Consider the following 13,297-nt stretch of genomic DNA (forward strand, 5'->3'; position numbering starts at 1 on the left):
CCTGCGTTGGTGCTGCCGGTGTTGACTGTGGGTGATGACGGCAGCGGTTCCGGCATGGCCTGCTGTGCGTCTTTGAAACTGTAGTTTCCAAATGGGTTTTGTTTTGGCGGTTCCTTTCCGACAAATGCATTAGTTGAATTGGGTGCATTGACTGCATTGGGTGCATTGGCTGCATTGACTGGTGCAGTTGTTTTCAGCTTTTGTTGGTGGTGGTGGTGCTGCTGTTGTTGCTGTTGCTGATGATGATGATGTGTTGTTGTTGCTGTGCTTCCATAAAGGAGTAATTCCCAAAGGGATTGTTTGGACGCGAGTCGCTATTTTTCTGTGGAGCAGACATTTTTTATTTTTTATTTTAGAGAGGCCTTTTTAGCTAATGCGAAATGAATAGAAAGAGATGAAAATACAAAAAAAAAAAAAAAAAAAAAAAAAAAAAGAATAGTAAGAATAAATAAGGAATAGGAATTGAAATAGATGAATAAAAAGTTGTGGATATACAAATATTTAGAGATTGTCATCGTTTTTGTTTTTAAATAAGCAAAAAAAAGAGCCAATAAACTCAGAAGGGAAGCCAATCGCGTTACAAAGACTTTGCCTTTGTGCTTTTTTTTATTGTTTTTTTTTAGCCATAACAAGAAATAAAGCACTAATTACATTAGCTGGCACTAGAAATAAAGAGCAATAGGCAACAGCGCAACAGCGCAACAGCGCAACACCAAATCAAAAAAGGTACTGCAAAACTGCAAAACTCCAAACTGCAAAATGAGAGTATATCGGAAAATATTGTATTTAACTAAATATTATTATTATATCTTATTCTTCAGGGCTAAGCGCTCAGTCATTCCGTCCATTCCAGTGTCCAAAGCAGCATCGCTAAGCCATCCGCTCTTCCTGGCATTCTCCCACAGTTTCAGCGCATCCTCGCGGCGTTCAAGCCGACAATAGGCCAGCGCAGTCCATCCAACCAAACGACTAAACGGCGCAACCTTTAATTTACCAGCAACAGCGCCGCAGCCCCCCCCCTGGTTCTCCTCGTGGCGGCTTTGCTGCTGGGCCAAGCAATCCAGCCTGCGGTTGAACTGCTCCAAGGCCTGCCACACCACCAGCACGCTCGACCACTGCTGCAGCTTGCCACTAGCGCGCATAGCAATGATAAACGTGGTTGCGTCGGGCGGAGGCACCAGCCCGCAAAGCCGCTTCTGGCCGTCCAGGCCGTCGGGTTTGTTCGGATCAAACAGCGTCGGAGCCGCCGGGAAGGCGGCGCGCGATGTCAGCCAGTTGACCAAGGCCTTGCGGGCCTTCTTCCCAGAGGAGGCCAGGTGGGCGGGGCGCTGCAGGCCATGGCCACCGCCGTCCAGGTAGTCCAGCGATCCGCGCAGATCCACAAAGCTCGCCATGTGCGCATCCACAGCGCGGCCAGCATCCAAAGACGCCAGCGGGCGCACCAGCCGCAAGTCCTCGGCATCCAGCATGCGGCGGAACAGCCGCCACAGCCTGGCCGCGCCCTCGGCGCCCATCGTCTCGTACCTCGACAGCACGTAGTTGTAGCAGCCCGCGGCCAGCGACACGCCCCGCTCGCGCTCGGCATCCCGCATAACAGTGGTCGCCAGCGACAGGTGGTTGCACCGCACGGCGCAGCGCACAAGCGCAGCCACCGCGCGGTGGTCGCACAGCCCCATGTCCAGCATGTCGGTATAGGCCCTGCGCGTCCGCAGCAGGTCGTCCACCAGCGCGTGGCCGCGCACGCGCAGCCTGTGCGCCTGCACGTCCGGCGCGAGCCCGCGCGCGAGCATCTGGCGCCACTTGGCCTCGAGCAGCGCCGGGTCGCGCATGGCCACGGCGTAGCTCAGCAGCGCGCTGAACGCGCGCACGGTCGGGAAGGCCTCGGCCGCGCGCTCGACGCCGGCGAAGGCGCTTTGCGCCAGGGCCATGTCGCCGCAGCGCAGCGCGCGCACCAGCTGGGTGGCCAGCGGGGCGGCGGGCTGCGAAAAGGTCGCCAGGGAAATGGCCTCCATCAGGGAGGGTCTGGGGGGGGTGGCGGCATTGGCGGCATTGGCGGCATTGGCGGCATTGGCGGCATTGGCGGCATTGGTGGCGGTGGCGGTGGCGGTATTGCTGATGCTGGGTCTGGTGCCTTCGGCATTGCTGGCACTGCTGCGCTCATCGGCGTCGGCGTCGGCGTCGGCGTCGGCCCCAGCAACACCGCCACCACCAATACCACCACCGCCCCCGCCCCCGCCCCCGCCCCCGCCGTAGAACAGCCGCGCCGTCAGCGTGTGCGGGTGGTCGACGAAAATGCTGGCCGCCCTGGCGGCGGCCAGCAGCTCGTTGGCCGGCGCCCCGTGGCCCTCCCGCAGCAGCGTGCGCGCCAGCGCGTTGACCGTCAGCGCGAACGACTTGCGCCGGCCGTTGCCAACCACCAGCCCCGCCGAGTCCGCCGCGCGCTCGGGCCCGAGCTCCCCCGCCAGCGCCCTCGCGCCCGCCACAATGCCGCCGCCCAGCAGCGGCCGGCCGCAGCGCAGCGCCTCGACCCGCGGCAGCCGCCGCGCAACCGCGTCGACCGCCGCGCTCTCCTCGACGCGGCCCTCGCGCAGCGCGCGCAGCAGCAGCGCCGCGTCGGCAGGCCGCAGCGCCGCGTGCGCCGTGGCCGCCTGCACAAACGCGTGCGCGCCGACCGGCCCCGCCGCCAGCGCGCGCCGCGCCAGCGGCTTCGGCGCCGCGTGCGCGCGCGCCTCCGCCCACCGCCCGCCGCGCGCCAGCGCCGCCGCCACCGCGGCCCGCGTGCGCTGGTCCATCGCGAACCCCGCGCGCTGCATCCGCCCGCCCCACTCGCGCCACGCCGCCGTGTCGCCGCGCAGCACCGCGCCGCGCAGCATGGTCCCGTACGTCTCGCCGTCCATCGCCACGCCGGCCACCTGCATGCGGTCGAGGATCTGGCACAGCAGGTCGTGGCGGTAGCGCAGGTCGCGCGCGTGCATCTGCAGCAGCGCGTTCCACTCGCGGGCCGAGCGGCCGTAGCCGCGCGTCAGCAGCTCCGAGGCCATGGCCCAGGCGTGCTCGGGGTTGTGGGCGCGCGTCCACGCGAGGAGGATCTCGCGCATGGCCTGGGCGCGCACGGGCGGCGGCCGCACGCCGGGCGCCAGCGGGTGCGGCGTGTCCTGGAGCACCCGCGCGGCCTGCGAGGGCAGGTCGGCGCGCGCGTAGAGGATCGCGCGCGCGCACACGGCGTCCTCCGACGGGGGCATGGGCCGCGCGCGCGACACGCTGTCGAACGCGTGCACGTCGCCGAGCTTTGCCAGGACGCGCAGAAGCGCCAGCCGCATTGCCGGGTCGCTCTGGTCCGGGTGCACCAGGCTTTGCGCGCGCGCCGACCATTCGACGCCGGCGCCGGAGCGCAGGATGGCCTCGAGGAACGCTGTGCGCTCCGGGCCCGTCGGCGTCCAGTGGCCGGATGCTCGGAGGTGCACGTGCGCGGCCCACATTGCCTCCAGGCGCGCGCAGGTGCGCGGCCGCAGGTGGAAGCGCCGGAGCTTGCGCTGGAGGCGCTTGGTCGCTGCCGAGAGCTCGGAGGTGGTGCTTGCGCGCCGTGAGATGGCCATCAGCGGAGGCTCTGCGGTGTATGTGAGCAGAGCATTGGTGGTGTTGGTATTGCTGCTGGCGGGCGTGCGGCTGGGGGTTGCTGTAGGGGCTCTGGTGGTGGTGGTGGTGGTGGTGGTGGTGGTGGTGGTGGTGGTGCTGCTATTGTTGGTGCTGCTATTGGTGGTGCTGCTATTGTTGGTGTGCTGGAGCTGCGGTGCTGGTTCTGGAGCTGCCGGTGCTGCTGGAGCTGCCGGTGCTGGTTCTGGAGCTGCCGGTGCTGGCTGCTGCTGCTATTGCTGCCGGTGCTGCTGCTATTGCTGCGTGCTGCTGCTATTGCTGCTGCTGCTGCTGCTGCCGCCGCCGTTGTGGCTTTTGTTGCCGCCGCTGTGGCTTTGTTGGCCTGGTTTGACGAGCTTTCCGTCAATGTTTTGCCTAATGTTTTGGTCGACTGCGCACGATGAAAGCACGCCTGTGTTAGTGTGCTGACCGCCAATTGCCGCGACCTGCACAGCATATTTTGTTTATATATCCAATATCGCTCTCTCGATCGCTCTCACTCTACAGGCTGTTGAAGTGAGGCGGTGGAGGGGGGAGGAGGAGGAAATAATGTAGGGCGTATGCGTATTGTTAGTTGCTGATAAAAGAAATGCGAATTAGAATTAAAATAAAGAAGAAAAATGCTGAATTTTGGCCGCCTGATAATCGAAAAGATAATAAATCGAAAATCGTAATTATAATTGGGGAGCTTTTGTCCAAAAGCTCTACCTAATTCCTCCTGCACCTGCTGCCAATGATTTTATTCTACCCAATGGTGATTGAGATTGGTCGATCTGTCAAGCATAAATACCAGCTTTGCTTCGTTTGGATGGTGGACCCAGTCTTTGGATCAGACTTTCTCTTGACTGCAGGCTTGGGCTTGGGGCCTGGCACTTGCATTCTTGGGCGGTCTATAAATTACTTGTTAAAGTTGTTCACTTTCGCCACTCCGCCCAGCCGCTGGCCATTCCCCCCCCCCATACCCATAGCCCTGATCCACCTCACTCTCCCTTGCAGTCGCCGGGATCTAAGCACCACATCATATTGCCAGCAGGACGATCGACCCGACGATGCAACACGCGAGCAATGCCGTCGTCGCCCCCGTCACCAGCCGGTGCACGACCGCCGGGCTGTCCCCGAGCGCCAGCCGCAGCGCGTGGTCTCCGTCCAGCCACCACGCCGGCGCTGCATTCAGCAGGCAGAACGCCAGCGAAAACGACACCACGTACTGCAAAAAGCCCTCGATCCATCCGCCCACGCCTAGCGGCACCCACCACCACCGCGGCACAACCGAGCTCACCCGCACGTCCGCCCAAACATCACGCAGCGACCCACATAAATGACAGCCCCCGTGCTGTCGCCTGTGCTGCCGCCGGCTTGCTGCTGCCGCTGATTGTCGTAATAGATACGCGCAACACGGCCCTCTGCAAACGGCGAGCTGGGGACGACGCACTCGCCATGCGCACACTCCGACGACCCCAAGCACCTGCCTGCATCGCCGCTGCCTCCCAAGGGCGACTCCAGAATCGCGCGCAGATCATAGCATCCCAGCGAAAACGACTGCTCGAACGTCTCAAAGCAGTGGATCTCCGGATCAGGGCTCTCGCCCAGCGGATACTGCGCCGACATTTCGCAGCACAGCCCGTCGTCCACATTGGTCGCCGCTGACGCGCAGAACCCGGCCGCCAGCGTATCCCGATTGCTCGACGCCAGCAAAGCCCAAGTCCACCGCACAAGGGCCGTGTCGCCGCCCATACCTGTCACCACCGCAGTGTTATTCAATACCCCGCTGCTGCTGCTGCTGCGGCGGCGGCTCTCATCTAGCCACACGTCATCCACACGGTAGACTGTGCTGCCCAGGGGCAGCCGCCCGAAAAGCGGCGAAGACGCCGAGACATCCACTACAGCCACGCCCTGCGCCTGCTTACACACCGTGGCTCCAAGCATGCGCCCAAGCAACCCCGAGCAAACTACGGCCCAAACCACCGCTGCCAAAATGAAATTATGCCACACACCGGCGCACACCACGCGCAGCTGCTCCCACACACTCAGCCGCTCCAACAGATCCGCTGCCAAATCTACAAATGCCCCGGGATACACCCCCAGGACAAAAACCCCCACGGAGCGCACCCCGGCACCGCAAAAAGCCGATGCTAGCGCATGTCCCCACTCATGTACTGCTGCGCAAACAACCAGTGCCAAAAAATACTCCCCAAAGTGTCCCACTGGCAACGTCACTCCAGGAATTATTGGCTTCAGAATACGCCCTTCTGACGCATCAAAATACCTCCTCGCCAGCAAAGACACCGTTTCACCACCACCAGAAGCAGCCATATCACCCAGGGGCTGCCGAAACTTTCCCACCAACGCGCTTGTGATTTGGTATCCGCCGTAGCCCAAAACTCCCCAGCACAGAAACATGCTGAGAAACGCCGTGTACACTCCCATATCGTAAAACCTGTCCCACGCTTGTTTCCCGCGCCCTGTTTGGAAAAGAGGAACGCGAGCAAGACATGTTATTTTGTCGTTGAACCGACTGCTGCTCAGGCGCAGATGCAGCGGTGAGACCAGCTCAACCAACGTATCTGCATCTGGATCAGCCTCTGCTGCCCCTTGGTCTGATTGTTCTGACTGCTCTGTGTGGTCTGCCTGATCTGCGTTGTCTGATCCGCTTGTGTGTGGTGGCTCGCGCCGTTTAAATATCCAAAAAACGATGTTGACTGCTGTCCAGAACCCAGCAAACCAAACCAAAGGAACAAAGGATGGATGAATATACATATTATAATAAATAAATGCAAATAAAAGATGCTAATAGGGGAAAGAGAAAAAAAGGGAAGATTGTGGTGGTTGAGGTGTAAGTATGCGGGAATTGATGCATGAGTGCTATTCATTTTGCAAAATAAATAATAAAAAATGGAAACCACGTTGTTTTTTCTTGTTTGTGGCTTGTGTGCAGTAATAGTAAAACTTATGGCTCAATCTCACATGTACAAAACGTGCCGCATCAACTACCCCCCCCTTCAAAAATAAACAATATAAAGTACACTTACTAATTCACTTACCACTACTCTATATAATAAGGGTTCATAATATGTATTTTAAAATTAAAAGTAAAATAATTGGAGAAAAAAACTAGTCGATACAGTTTACTCATATGCGCCTATAGCTAGCTATGTGGTGGTCAAAATATAGGCGGTGGCACTTTTCTTTTGTTTAAATTTTACATTGATAATCAAAATTATTAAAACATCATGATTCAAATGTCCCTGATAATTCTCAAAAACCAACCTATTGATAAACAAGTAAGCCACATCTTTGAACTGCTCTCCTTCAAAATTGTCAGCTTCCTTGATAAAATGAAGACTATCCAATTCACCATCATCAAAACATTTATGATACAAATCAAAATCTTTAACATGCAAATGCAAAATTTCCAATAAAAAAGGTCTAATAATTAATTTTACTGTGTTATAGTAAGAGGGGGTGTGAGGAGCACTAGTTGTCTAGTGTTAAAAGTTAGGGAGATTTTATAAAAGTTTTATTACTGATGTTTCTAAGTACTACTAGGGCCAGCCTCATCTTATATATGTTCCCAGTCGCCTTTGTCGTGCACATTGTCCATTGTGCGCTCCGTTGGTGAGAACTGGATCTTCTGCGAGTAGACCGTATCTTGGCAAGTCGATGTTGTGGTTTTCGTGCGTGTACGCTTATGCGTGTGCATTACAGGATGGGGCATGTTGGCATCAGTGTGATGCCTCCCTGATTTACACCTGCATTATCCAATTAGCGTCTATCGATCAGCGCGCAGGTGGAACTTGTTTCGCGGTTCTCGACCTCAACATCTGCTTCCATATCTTCAGTCTGCGCAACAACTGTCTCTCCAGCGTCCAATTTGGGCTGTAAAATGCCTTTTTGAAATTTCTGGCTTTATATACAGCACTTAGTGAAAATTTACTCCCAATTTTATATAACCCTCAATTAATAGAGTTACGTAAATGTGTTATCTCTCGCCCATAATTGCACAAATGATATAATGTATATATGTGTAGTGTAACAAATAAATATAATTTATAAAAAAAAGTGGAAGGAAAAAAATGCATGCTTTATATATGTGACAAAAAAAACAAGAGGTATACTTTTTCTCATCACTCTCCTCTTTGCTTTTTACAATTTTTTTACTGTTAATAATTCTATACACTTATTTTTTGCTAAAAGTCTTATAAGCAATTTTATATGTTGCACAGACTGAAGATATGGAAGTGAATGTTGAGGTTGAGAATCACGAAACAAGTTCCACCTGCATGCCGATTGATAGGGCACTAATTGGACCATGCAGGCGTAAATTAGGGAGGCATTACATTGATGCCCAGACATGCTCTCCATTTTGCAATCCACACGCATGAGCGTACACGCACGAAAACCACAACATTGACTTGCCAAGATACCGGTCTGCTCGCAGAAGATCCAGTTTCACCAACGGAGCGCACAATTGACAATGTGCACAACAAAGGCGACAAGGCACATATATAAGACGAGCCGGCGCTAGTAGTACTTTAGAAACATCAGTAATAAAACCTATTATAAAATCACACCTACCTTTTAACACTAGATAACTAGTGCTCCTCACACCCCCTCTTACTATAACAATATTCAACGCCTTTGTTGTTTTAAAAAAAGTTAGTAAGTTTGGCTCCATTTATTTATTTATGCTGCCTGCTCAACAATTAATCCTACACGTGGGTGCCAATAAAAACTTTATTGTGTAAAGAATATGTGCCAAACAGAAAAATTGAAATATACGTTTTTATTTGTTGCATCAACAAGGTACCAAAAATATGTGTTGGAATATAGGAACGTTCTATGAACGTGTAGATAAACTATAATGATATAAAGTATATTTAATAAATAAGTGCTGTGCACTGTGAAAGGTAAAGAGAAGAGGGCATATTGCTTTGGTCACTGTGTGGCTTATTGTTTGTGTGGCTAAACAGCCAAGACTGGTTAATCAGTTGATCGCCATCAGCCAATATATACCCTGTACTTAATTAATACACAGTAGAGGGATTAAAAGAAAAGATTAAGGAAAATGTAAAAAAGGCTACCCGAATTGAAATAGAGTCGTTTGAATTGTACAGAGAACCGGATGGTTCAATCTTGCTTTGCTCTGATGATCATGTTTTAATAATATACTTATTACAAGATCTTGTAAAATGAAGCCAGAGTGTGCAATATATAAATATCATAATAGAAAAGGGCATTTTTATAAGGATAACATCATTAATTTGAACACACAAAGTAAAGCAAATAATTTAAAACCCGACATATTTAGCGATACCAATATCATTTTAAAATTCCTAAACGCAGCCATCCAGAATGCAAAGAAGCAAAACAAAACCAACACGCAAAAATTAATAAATCAATTAACCACAATATTATTGTTAACATTACTAAAAGGAAACAGTAAAACCGTATTCCAATTAAAATAACCAAAAGAGCACCTATAAAACACTTGATTTACTGGTACATGCCTACAATACTTAATAAGTGTTTTATAATTCAGAAGTACAAGTTGTTAAACATGTTTGCTTTGTTAGTTTTGAGTTTAATAAAAAAAGCTAATTAATAAATTTAGGCTCTTATAATGGTGTTATAGTAAGAGGGGGTGTGAGGAGCACTAGTTATCTAGTGTTAAAAGGTAGGTGTGATTTTATAATAGGTTTTATTACTGATGTTTCTAAAGTACTACTAGCGCCGGCCTCGTCTTATATATGTGCCTTGTCGCCTTTGTTGTGCACATTGTCAATTGTGCGCTCCGTTGGTGAGAACTGGATCTTCTGCGAGCAGACCGGTATCTTGGCAAGTCAATGTTGTGGTTTTCGTGCGTGTACGCTCATGCGTGTGGATTGCAAAATGGAGAGCATGTCTGGGCATCAATGTAATGCCTCCCTAATTTACGCCTGCATGGTCCAATTAGTGCCCTATCAATCGGCATGCAGGTGGAAACTTGTTTCGTGATTCTCAACCTCAACATTCACTTCCATATCTTCAGTCTGTGCAACAGTTGTTCGCAGCAAAAAAATCCTACAAATTTCATTTGTCCATCATGTTGCAAAGCAATTGAGACTTGCATTAGTGGTGGACTAATTTTTATTTTTCAGTCTATTCTTCAGGCAAAAGCGTGGATTTCACAAGGCGGTGATTTTATTTGCAACTAATGTTGATTGATGCGCTGAGCGCTTTTAATTTTAATTTTAACTTACTCGTGGCAATAAACAATGTATTTAATATTTTCACTTTCTATTAAAAGAGTTTATTCATTTTTCAGAGGCAGGTCTTCCAAAACATTTATTTAACAATATATTAAAATACTATTAAAATCCGCATTTTTAATCTGCATTGCTATGCTGTTGTTGGTGCATTGTGCTCCAGACTGCCAGAGAATAGAAAATCAACACATGTATGTCTAGTGGTGGTCATGATTTGATATTGACAATAAATTGTTTGCTATTTGCGTCAATCAAATCTTCTTATCCTTAGAATAAATAACCTTCTTATTATTACCTATTATCGTTGCATACTCTATTTCCAGAGTAGCTTGGTGATTAAATTGTTTGCCACTAAAATCAAGGTTATCGCCAAGAAGCTGGATGCTATCGCCATGACTATACAACTCAAACGAATTGATAAACAGTTTTTTGTAGCTATTTATATCAAAAGATATATACGCCTTTAACTTGGCCACTTTGGTTTTTGCAGAGACAGTGTACACATTATTAAATTTAGCTGCGGTCAGTGCAGTTAATTCGGGATAGGAAGTTGTTTTAATAAAGAGATTGACATTTCTTTCGGCTATTATTGTTGATGGGTACTTGGTTGCTTGTTAAAAAGTAGGCAAAGTGCAGTTGATGTTTCTGTAAAAACAATGTTGATGCTGATGTTGTTAATAGTTTAATTTGAAGGAAGGATAACGCACTGCTTTTATACTTGGACAAATACAAGTACAAGGCTAAATCACTGCATTATCGCGTTTTTGTTTTCCTGAGAAGACATAGCTTGGTTTATTTGTGTTGGGCGTTATTTTTACGCTTTCATTTACACTCATATTTGGAAATAAAGTAGGCTAATTCCAACTGCAAATAAATTGTTTTGGGGTCTAGTCTACTCCAGTAAATATAAAACAAGAGTAGACGCCCTTTTAACCCATCAACTGATCAACTAGTCAACTAAACGTATTTATTTTTCTTTTAAACCTGCTTAGAGAAAATAAAAAGCACGTTTGAATAAATCCAATTATTGTGCTTGCCGATTAGATTGGACTAACGTCTATGCAAAAAAACTCATTTCATGGTAAGCATGCAGTTATTAAATTTGCACAACTCTGAGCAACATACATGTTATGCCAAATTTTACTTACAAGTACCAGCTGCAAATATTTTACAATTGAAAAATTGACAATTAAACCTCATCTAGTCAAAGACGTGGCGAGAGAGGGTCTTGACCTCGGTGTAAAACTCTAGGCTGTACTTGCCGTTCTCGCGGCAGTTTCCAGAGCACCCCATGCCGCCAAATGGCATGTCTTGGTCCATATTGAGCCAGTTGTTGCCCCAAACCAGGCCGGCGTTGATCTGCCTCATCACACGATCAAGCTTGTCATGGTCAAGTGTCCATACAGAGGCACTCAGCCCGTATTCTGTGTCGTTGGCGAGCTCAACGGCCTCTTCCTCAGTGCCGAATGGCAAGATGCAAACGACAGGCCCAAAAATCTCCTCTTGCATAACCCGCGAGCTCTGCTTGATGTTTGTGATCAGCGTCGGCGCGATAAAGTAGCCGCCCTCGTGGCCCTCGATGGTCAGCCTGCCGTCGCTCGACACGCCCTTGACTGCGGTATCATTGGGGTTGACCAAAAACTCGACCATGGCACCCTCCTCCTGCGCAAGTCGGATATAGCCAAGAACCTTGTCCATGTGCTGCTGACTGATAACCGGGCCATAGAACGTCTTGGGATCCAACGGGTTGCCGACAAAAATGTCGCTGCGCACCTTTTGCCTGAACATCTCGACAAACTTCTCATAGATGCCATGTTGCACGTACTGGCGAGAGGCACAGAGGCAAACCTCGCCCTGGTTTGTGTACGCGCCGCGAATGCTGGTGGTCACAGCATGGTCAATGTTGCAGTCGTCGAAGAACACAGCCGGGTTCTTGCCACCGAGCTCGAGCGACACACGCTTGAATTGGCCGCTGGCAAGAGCACCGATGCGAGCACCCGTGGCTGATCCACCAGTAAACGAGATCAGTTTCACGTCTTTGTGTTTGACAAGGGGCTCACCAGCACCGAGGCCGCTGCCAAAGATAATGTTGACGACGCCCTTGGGCACGCCTGCCGCATGAAGGATGTGGGAAAGCAGGAATGACGTGATGCTGCTCAGCTCAGTCGGCTTGACAACGCAGGTGCTTCCGGCAGCAATGCATGGTGCAAGCTTGAAGCAAACCATTGGCAAAGGAAAGTTCCAGGGCGTGATGAGCCCAGCAACACCCGCAGCAATGTGCTGGGTGACTGACTCAGTGATAGAGGCCTTGGGCTGAGTAATAGAGGTCGGCGTAATCATGGAGTCCAAACGAGATTCGCTTTCCTTAATGCCGCCGTCGGTAATGAGCTTTGCAAACTGACGGAAGCTAGCAGCGCACATTGGCATTTCAAAGTGAATTGCGGAGAAAACAGGCTTTCCTTGGTCAAGGGACTCGAATGTGCCCAATATTGAGCTGTTCTCGTCAATCAGATCGGCAATGCGCAGCAGAATTGCCGCACGCTCAAAGACCGGTGTCTTTGACCACAGCGGGAATGCAGCCTTGGCGGCCTTTACAGCGTTATCAACATCGGCACTGGCCGAATCAGGGATCTGCGATATCACTTGGCCCGTGGCTGGATTGTACTTGTCCAGAAACAAGCCATTAGTCGGAGGCGCCCACTCGCCATTGATGTAGTTCTGAATGTGGACATCCTTGATGTCGGTCGGAAGATTGGCGCTGATGGTGGCAGTGGTAGTCATGGTAAAATAAAAAAGTAATGGTTTTTAGCACTAACTAATGTGAGAAGAAATAAAAAATAATAAAGCAGTCGAGTTTTTTTTTAAATTTTTTTCTGGACAGCGCGACATATGGTTGCTTATATATGTATTTTTTATTGTGCTTTGATTTAACCTTGGCAAGGAAATGTTAAAGCTGCGAAAAACTATTTGATGTTTGAGCAAATATATGCACGCACATATTAGCGGCGATCTTTTCATTGGCGCTCGAAACCTAACCCGGCCAGAAGGCATATTTGTGTGAATATCACATCTGATTTTCCGACTGATTGTAAATTGTAGTCTGCACCAATTACACTTTTGAGCAAAAATAAATAAATAAACCATTTGGAAGATATTTTGTACAACGTTTGTAGATAACTCCCACACCAAGATCCATACCCTTTTTTCTTTTTCTCTCATAACATATTGCATAGTTTAGTCAGCAACCTAAAAGCAAATTTCGGGGAATGCTCGTCAATGCAGGAATATGATTGTAGCATTTTAAAAATTGAGTATTAGGTATTGGAGGGTTATGTTTGAATGGGCATATGTGAAATAAGCCACCTCGTCATAATTTTTTTTAAAGAAATTATAGATGGATATTAAAGCAAATATAAATG

At 49.8% G+C, this 13,297-nt stretch overlaps 3 protein-coding genes across 3 annotated transcripts; all 3 read right to left on the reverse strand.

Moving 5' to 3' along the window:
• Positions 1–760: 760 nt before the first annotated feature.
• BX661DRAFT_188894 (uncharacterized protein) lies at positions 761–2,100 on the reverse strand. Its single transcript, XM_051537495.1, has one exon. The coding sequence runs from the start codon at positions 2,010–2,012 to the stop codon at positions 804–806; it is 1,209 nt and encodes a 402-aa protein (XP_051388795.1). The 5' UTR covers positions 2,013–2,100; the 3' UTR covers positions 761–803.
• Positions 2,101–4,254: 2,154 nt separating this feature from the next.
• On the reverse strand, positions 4,255–6,406 carry BX661DRAFT_188896 (uncharacterized protein). The gene is made up of 2 exons (XM_051537496.1): positions 4,944–6,406; positions 4,255–4,872 (listed from the first exon to the last, which is right to left on the reverse strand). The coding sequence occupies exons 1-2, from the start codon at positions 6,388–6,390 to the stop codon at positions 4,652–4,654; spliced, it is 1,668 nt and encodes a 555-aa protein (XP_051388796.1). The 5' UTR covers positions 6,391–6,406; the 3' UTR covers positions 4,255–4,651.
• Positions 6,407–10,830: 4,424 nt separating this feature from the next.
• On the reverse strand, positions 10,831–12,659 carry BX661DRAFT_165906 (NAD-dependent aldehyde dehydrogenase; the record flags this gene model as incomplete). Its single annotated transcript, XM_051533353.1, has 2 exons — positions 10,831–11,444; positions 11,484–12,659. 2 exons carry the CDS (start codon positions 12,657–12,659, stop codon positions 11,079–11,081), a joined length of 1,542 nt encoding a protein of 513 aa, XP_051388797.1. The 3' UTR covers positions 10,831–11,078.
• Between the last annotated feature and the right edge of the window lie 638 nt (positions 12,660–13,297).

This window comes from Kickxella alabastrina, assembly GCF_025024165.1.
Source record: "Kickxella alabastrina strain RSA 675 chromosome Unknown BX661scaffold_34, whole genome shotgun sequence".
Classification (NCBI taxonomy): Eukaryota; Fungi; Kickxellomycota; class Kickxellomycetes; order Kickxellales; family Kickxellaceae; genus Kickxella; species Kickxella alabastrina.

Bases quoted from the DNA above. Each gene is read 5' to 3' on its own strand.
- BX661DRAFT_188896 (XM_051537496.1), bottom strand. From the start codon at position 6,390: ATGTATATTCATCCATCCTTTGTTCCTTTGGTTTGGTTTGCTGGGTTC. The intron at 4,873-4,943 runs GTCGCTGCGTGA...GGGTGCCGCTAG, and splicing joins GGGGGCTGTCATTTATGTGG to GCGTGGGCGGATGGATCGAG.
- BX661DRAFT_188894 (XM_051537495.1), bottom strand. From the start codon at position 2,012: ATGGAGGCCATTTCCCTGGCGACCTTTTCGCAGCCCGCCGCCCCGCTG.